Source organism: Anopheles aquasalis, chromosome 2 (genome assembly GCF_943734665.1).
Source record: "Anopheles aquasalis chromosome 2, idAnoAquaMG_Q_19, whole genome shotgun sequence".
Lineage (NCBI taxonomy): Eukaryota > Metazoa > Arthropoda > Insecta > Diptera > Culicidae > Anopheles > Anopheles aquasalis.
In genome coordinates this window covers 49295001-49302500 of record NC_064877.1, presented here as the reverse complement: position 1 = coordinate 49302500, position 7500 = coordinate 49295001, and the positions used below count along the sequence as shown (strand labels likewise).

Here is a 7500-nt window from a genome sequence, read left to right as displayed (position 1 = left end):
AAAGATCTATAAGCACAATTGTCACACCAGGCTGCTAATGCCATTAAGCAATAATTCTCGAAGTTTTCTTGAGTTGGATGTATAATTTAAATTACCGTTTTATTTACCCTGCCAGTCTCCAACCTTTCCGTTTTCCCCTGGTATTTTATTCCTTGTAGCAAAAATCCAACCTAGGGACTGTGTACATACTGGTGATACGCAAACAGCCGGCTAACTGGTAAGCCACAAAAGCGTGGAAATATGAGGTGATATATAATAAAAGAAAAGGCTAAATCCTTAGTGGGTAAGTTCTTAAATGCGTCGTTGGTTGGGTTAAGCTGCTGAACGTGTCCGAAATAGAATAATACGAAGCTACGCTGTTCTTGCGTGGTTTCATTTCATCGCTCGAATGATGGTTTAATAATTATGATGTGATTATAAGACAGATATTATGTGAAGGTTTCAACAAACAAGTGTTCCAATCTCGGGTATTTCTTATTATTTGTATTCTTGATTGTGAATACTTAATTTTCGATTTGACTCTATGAAATAGAAAAATGTGCCTCTAACAATGCACTTGTTTTTGCTTTCAGTATCAAATAGTGATATTTCTTTGGATAAAATGCGGATTGAGCTCGTCGTTGACCGTTTGATGGGCCGTTTTTTTTTTTGTGAATTTTCCCATCCATTCCGCATGAACTGGCTGGCTTCCTGATTAAAGCATGGGTCAGCGGGACGATTTTGTAACTCAAACAAAGGGTAGAACTGCAAACAAAATGTGACCGGGTTTTTTTCGGCGGGTGAGAGAAGACACACTTTCCACATCACACCTGCAAAGAATGGTGTGATCAACGATAGGAAAATATGGCTCGGTTTATGGTTCACCTGTTGCCTCGCCACCGGCTGGCAACACCGAGCGGGCGTATTATTCAACATATTATACGCGAGATGAAATACTTTACCTTAAGCCACTCCGGCTGGAACTGGAACGAAGAGCAACGAAAACGAACTTTGCGTCCCTCTTGCTTCCAAGCAAATTTGGGTTCACGCCGGTGGAAGCGGCAACGCAACGGCTCCAGACAGTTGTTTCTGATGTGCAGCAGACGCTGACCTTATTTCCGTTTTTCTGCAACCAAATCCACACCGTACACCACATCTCACCGTGACGATGCGCTGAAGAAGAAGCTGCTGCTGTTCTTGAAAATTCAAATGTTGGTGAACCCTAACGCACTGGAGGTTGGTGGTCTTATCTTGACGCCACTATCTATGGCGGGAGGGAGTAACAGGAACGCGATTCACAGTTTACCTTGATGCATCTTTTGGCCTGATCTCGCCAACTGGCGAAGGTTTGTTTTTTAACAGCATTTTCCTTTGCTGTGACCTAGAAGCGTGGCGCAGCAGCAGCACAAGTGGACCACGAATCAACACCCACCGTTGAGCGAGGCCAGGGGATGGATACGTTGTCCGGGATACCGTTAAGGGCAACGTAGAAGGGAGGGATTCCGAGGGGTTATCAAGAAAGTAGGGAACATGGAGGGCATTTGCACGTTTACGTGAATCATAATTAACGTACAATCGGCACGCCAACGCCATATGCTTCTTTTTTACCAAACTGGTGAGTGTCACGATTTGTAGCACCTCCAGATCATCCGACCCATTTCGGGGTCAATGGAATGTGCAAACTGAACCGAAAATGATTCTAATCGAAGAAGCGAAAAGTGTGCAAAATGCTTTGATTATGTCATTTTCATCCTCAGCGGCTGCAAATCCGGCCTGTATCCTCTCTCATCCGAAAAGGTCACCATTAGTCCCTCCATTGCTTAATCGTGGTTCGAGTGGGTGGCGCGTGACGGATTACAAGATTCGCAAACCATGACTGCTCTGTCCTATTGTCACTTGAACTATGCGCAATTCATACGATTACCGGGGCCGGTTTGACGATAATGCGATGTGTGGCTGATTGCTTCAAAATGTGGCAAAGGCTTGATGATGCACCGCCATCAACAGTGGCAGCGGATGGTCCTCGGCTCTTCGGAATCATAGGAGAGTGAAGGTACTATGCACCGCCAACAATCAGATTCACTTTCTGCCAATTTTCGTGGGGGGAACTGAATGCCTATTGTCTTAGGTGAAGGTGGGGTGATGGTGGAAGGGCTCCACTCGAAGGTGCCACTTTGCTACGGTGCTCTTTTTCTGCCTGTTTCCTCGTTCCGTTCAGTTCAGGTGGCCGGGCAGGGCTATTCGTCACCTGGAACCCTTTCCTTAACACTTCAGCCGGGAGAGGTGCCAAGGCAAAAGGGAAAAGCGACAACAATCAATTGGTCGTCCTAGAGGTTTGTGAGGGGTTTCCGACATGCGCCCATATCTCGTCAGGTGCCTTGGTAGCTCGGTCGACACTCTAATCCATGCTAAAGACCCCCATCCGGCATTCCCAATGAGGGCTTTGCGAGGTGCGAGAGCGGTACGGCAGCAATTTGCTCCACAACAAAAGTGAATTAACTTTATTGTTTCACCACGCTACACGCTTGTCTTTCCTTTCTATTGCTCCTAACAAGCGCCTTCATGTACGGCATCTACGTCTTTTCTCAGTGGTTCAGTGAAGACTTTTTGTGAATTAAACAAACCTGATTTCTGGATGATTCTTGGGCGTTTTAACACGCATAGGTTGAATAAAAAGTTTGCTTGAAGTTAATTTTGAAATTGAATACACAACTCAACGAAGATTACAGAGGTTGCTTTTTTACTTTCAAGGTCCCATCGGCGATCTTCACGCTGCCAATCCTTCCAGGTCAGGAGTGCAATGTCCGCCGGTGGATTCAACTCGTGGAAACCGGTGGATTCAACTCGTGGTAAAGTGAAAAACCGGCAGCCCAGCTTGGTGCGTGCCGTGTCTCGGTGTACCAAGAATTCGGTTTCAGCACAGCGCCACTCGCCAAAGGGCCGTGCAGATAAATCTTTTACTTTCTATGTCATTTTCCAGATCGTGCTTTCTTCGTCTCACTTCGTCTTCTTCTGATGAAGGTGGGTCTCGTTGGATAGGTTTGTGCGACGAAAGTGCAAAAAAGGGAAAAATCGATTATTACAGTGGCCATGTAGCTTTCGTAAACCCTTGCTTGCCTTATGCTTTCGTAAATGATGAAATTGGAAGTAGCGGACATTCTGCAGTCTGCAAGAATGGCCTAGAAAGTTCTATCCACGTTCGAAGATGGCCCGCGACGATCGGTTGCCCCTGGCCAAGGGCAAATCTATTGTGAACCATAAGACAAATGTATCTTACCAGATCGTATAACGAGCGTGGCGATATCAGGGGTTTCCTCTGGCGGCAACTGAATGTGAAGAGACGCAGAACTGCAGGGCCAGCGACATTTACTGGTCCGGAACGGAAGAACCGGCCCTGCAAACGAGTCTTGAGCACTTTTCTTCTCTCTATCACCCCTCTACGACGCGGGAGGAAGAGCGCTTTTCACGCAACCGACTTCGAATGCTTTTTTCTCACATTCGCTATCCTCATCAGCTCAGAGCACCCCACGTTCGTTCCCGCCATTTTCCCGGGACGGCTCGTTACCGGTCTTCGTGCCGGATCTCCGAGGCCACTGCATCAACCTGCTGCAGCCACGAAGACGAAGCAGTGCAGTAGTGGCGCTGCCAAACCAACCAAAACCCCTAACCCGTCCCTAGTCTTCTGTACATCGTTCCCCAGATGACAGAAGAGGTCTGCCACAAAGTGGAACTCAAAAAACCAGCCACCCTGCCACCTGCCAGCGACCGCCCACTCACCCCATCGGGTCCGGTGAAGCCCGTTGTGGGGAAGATTTCCCTCCCGTGCGCTGGGCTGGTCTTGGTTTTGGTCGGAGGTGGTTTCCACTTTTGGCATGCCGCCAGTTCAGTACACCGACGACTTTCAACCACGAGAGAAGCTCTTGGAGCGTTACGCGATCACGTACTACCGTGTGGTCCCTAAGATCCACTCATTGCAAGTGCTCTGGCGCGCTACTGATAGTAACTAGTTGTGATCTGCATCTTTTGTAAAGTAAACTTGTGCATCGATCTCTTCAAAACGTTCTTTTAAAAATGAAACCATACTGGATCCTTCTCGTATGCTTATGCGTGTCGTCCAGTTCCGTTTTAGGTGAGCAAACGGGTGAAAAGTGAAAATGGTGAAAGGGCAGCAAGGGCAGTCCACTGTATCTCTCCTCGTGTACGTGATAAATGATTGGAGATCTTCTCATGTGATGTTCCGCGATAAAACGTTGTGGCGCCCGGATGGACGATCTGTTCGGTTACATCGTGGATCCGGAGACCAAATTTGGAAAAAGTGTTTGGAACAATGACTGTTGGTGGAAGCACGGTTTGGGAACGGTGTTATGCAAGGCATCTGCAGGCAACCTAGCATTGTTTGCCTTTCGGGCTGTCGATGTACCGTCATTAAAGTGAATTTTGGTGCTGTGAAAATGATAGGTTTGGATTATAACAAACAATAGACTTTAGCTACGAGTTGTGGAGTTGACGCAGTACAGCGCGGGGCGTTGAAACATTAATATCCACTGTATGAGTTCCAGAAGAGTGTATATTTCAAAGACAGTAGAATGCAAGAGTCGCTCCAGAAACATCTACAAGATTCAATCGACTTTACGTGAAGTAGTGTAAATTTTTCCAAACCAAGACCAACCATGGAACACGTTTCATGGAAGAATTCTAGTATGTTTATTGGAAAATGTACCGTTGCCGCTCATCGGAGCTACTCTTTTTTAATTTTACTTTTTGGTGCAAAATGTAGTATTTAATCTCATTGATTTTTTAATCTGTTTTTAATCGTTTTTTTAATCTCATTGATCCAAAGGACGAACTCGAACAATCCGAAATCTATACGGACAACGGTGCTCCAACAGACTGGAAACTGCGTTAGACACAACGCTTCGTCGTAGCCAGCAACGTTCAGGTTCTAGTGTAAGTAAAGTATCACGATTCTGATTCGGTTTCACTGATAGTCGCAACTAAGTTCGTTCTTTTGCTTTAGTCTATTATAGATTTCTCGGATAGTGGACCACAAAGACAATCGCTTTTTGGGGCGGGTGCTCAGCGATCACCTTTCAGCACCGCCAGTAACAGCAACTTTGATGACGACATTCAACAAATTGTGACGGATTACAAGCAAAAGTATGGTGGACCTGGAAATGCCGTTCCTCCCGGACTGCCATTTTACGCAACGACTGTCCCACCGAATCTGCTCTCTGCGGCGCAAGTTGAGGTGGCTAACTTGAAGGTTAGAATCCCTCAGAATCACCAGTGGGTCGTGGTCGATCGGTGTCAGTTCATCGAGCATAATCGCACGCTAGATACGAAACTGGAGTTTCCTGATCTACAGATCAGTGGACGCGTGATAATGCATCCTTCGGGAGGACGTTGCGATATGATACTGCGATTGCGACGAGCGGGCATCGAGTTTCGGACCATTCCATTGTTGCCTTCTGGGATAGGCGAGCGTAGCAGACAGGCCAATGTTCGCACCGATTCTCACTTCTCTGAACCAGGATTCATTTCCGTGTTCGCGCATAGCTGCGAGGGACCGACCGGAATCAAGTATCGTATCAATTCGAAACGACGCCATTTTCTAAATCGTCAACCAACAGGATCGTCCTACTACGGACATGATCGGAGAAGATCACTAGATTACGTGGACGATGATCTTATGGGCAACGACGGTAAGGGCGATATTCTGAAGCTGAACGATGGTGACTCCCTGTTCCTATCACCCTCAACGCTTGTCGATATTGAAGGCGATCGTGGCGATTTGGAGCAGGAACCATCGGACGAGATTGATCCACACAGTAGAACGTTCTTTGCGGAGCGTAATCCTTTCTCATACTCTTCGTATGGAGCACCCAACGGGAATGCTGGATATGGTTACGGGATAACTCCACCAACACCGGACAAAGGCTGGCAAAATGTGGAAACCAACGAGGCGCTCGACGATGCGTATTCGAATGAAATTGATAACTTATTCTCCAAAGTCGTACGAGGTCTTCTGACGACTTACATGCAAAAGGCACTACAGCCGGCAATAAAGGAAACCTTAATGGAAAGCATGGGTTACACATTGTCGTACGGTTAACAGAAAGTGTACACGAAGTGAAGCGTTTATTTAATAAATTATTGTAAATTTAAGCACACTAAGAATCGTTGTTGATTGAAGTTTTTTAATTGCATTATTTACCATTTTACTGAATTTGCCGCAACCGTAGACGATCAGAATGAGGTTGTCGGATCGGATCACTCGGATCGACGGAACACACACAGAAGAAAAAAGTTTTACAGCTCCACAGGGATTCGAACCGCGATGCATATCGGCCGTGCTAACCACTGCACCACGACGCCGGTTGTGTGGGCGAAAAATTTCGTTCGAGTTTTTTGAAATATTTCAACCCCTAAAGGTATGCAGTTGGAACAACGGGAGGATTGGTGGCCGAAAACGAAGGAGAAAAAATGAATTTGCTGATAGTGTCCTGAACGCCGTTTGGAGGTAGCAGACGACTTCTCGCAGAGGTGATATCCTTCCAAACTCCTATCTAACCGATTTCCACAAGTGGCAAGCTCCATCGTTAATTGCCATATCCTGTTCGGCTGCTTCAGGTACGATGAGGCCAGACAAAACATGATCCCGGCAGGGAAGCATTTGAAGAAGTAAAGTTTTGTGTAGAACTCATCTTGGCAAAGCTGCGCCATTCCTTTGTGCGAGATCCATCGAAAGCAAGTTGTGGCTTAAACCAACAATGCGAATACCCTAGGGCACTGGCCAACGTATCCTTGGTGTCTCAAGCCTGCTTTTAAAAGTTGCAATTTTTCTGTTAAACCCTGTAATATTTTATATTTTCGTCGTATTTTTTTAAACTATTCCATTCACTCATTCACTCTTCATAAGAAACATATTAAGTGATCATCTCAAACTGTTGATTCAAACCATTAATTACTAAAACTTCTGCTAAGTTCTTCTGCTAAGAATTATAATTAACCAATGAATTGGGGCGATGGCTAACCATCACCTCCTCCTGTCCTCTTGAATCGCCAACCGTAGATGGTCAGCACGCTTTGAGCATCGCAACAACACCTGGTTGTGCGTTTCGTTGACATTTACCTTCACCCCCACGGTTCTACAACCAGCTAATTCGAAACCAATTGATCTACCAGAAACCGCTGTCGGAATCGTGCCCTAGCTTGTCGCCGACACGCGTTGATGAAAAGCGTCACGATGCTCCAACACGCTGGCGGTGCATTCGCATCGCGGCTATGAGTTGTCAGCCTTCGAATTAATTAATCAGCCGTTCCGAGTAGTCGTCCTGCTTTCCTACAGTGTCCGGTGCGGCTGATGGTTTTAACACTTTTGCAAAAGTGCAGAAGCTTTTTTCGCCCTTCTGAGCTCGATACCTTCGCAGGAAAATGGAGGATGATACCCGCGCACCCGGCGTTGTGCGGCCCTTGACAAGTGACAACTGAACGAAATCTTTGCTTTTACCCACCATCCAC

At 46.4% G+C, this 7500-nt stretch overlaps 2 protein-coding genes across 3 annotated transcripts in view; both read left to right on the top strand.

Annotated features, from left to right (window-relative positions):
- The window catches only part of LOC126569711 (protein TRC8 homolog), a 6204-nt gene extending 5908 nt beyond the window's left edge, over positions 1-296 (top strand). For both annotated transcript variants that reach the window (XM_050226984.1, XM_050226983.1), the window contains exon 9: positions 1-296. This exon is cut by the window's left edge and continues 1433 nt beyond it. The gene's annotated coding sequence lies outside the window, so the exon portion shown is untranslated.
- A 3754-nt stretch (positions 297-4050) lies between these two features.
- LOC126575309 (uncharacterized) lies at positions 4051-6091 on the top strand. The gene is made up of 3 exons (XM_050235942.1): positions 4051-4108; positions 4820-4926; positions 4997-6091. Exons 1-3 carry the CDS (start codon positions 4051-4053, stop codon positions 6089-6091), a joined length of 1260 nt encoding a protein of 419 aa, XP_050091899.1.
- Positions 6092-7500: the final 1409 nt, after the last annotated feature.

Bases quoted from the DNA above. Each gene is read 5' to 3' on its own strand.
- LOC126575309 (XM_050235942.1), top strand. From the start codon at position 4,051: ATGAAACCATACTGGATCCTTCTCGTATGCTTATGCGTGTCGTCCAGT. The intron at 4,109-4,819 runs GTGAGCAAACGG...ATTGATCCAAAG, and splicing joins GTCGTCCAGTTCCGTTTTAG to GACGAACTCGAACAATCCGA. The intron at 4,927-4,996 runs GTAAGTAAAGTA...CTTTTGCTTTAG, and splicing joins AGCAACGTTCAGGTTCTAGT to TCTATTATAGATTTCTCGGA.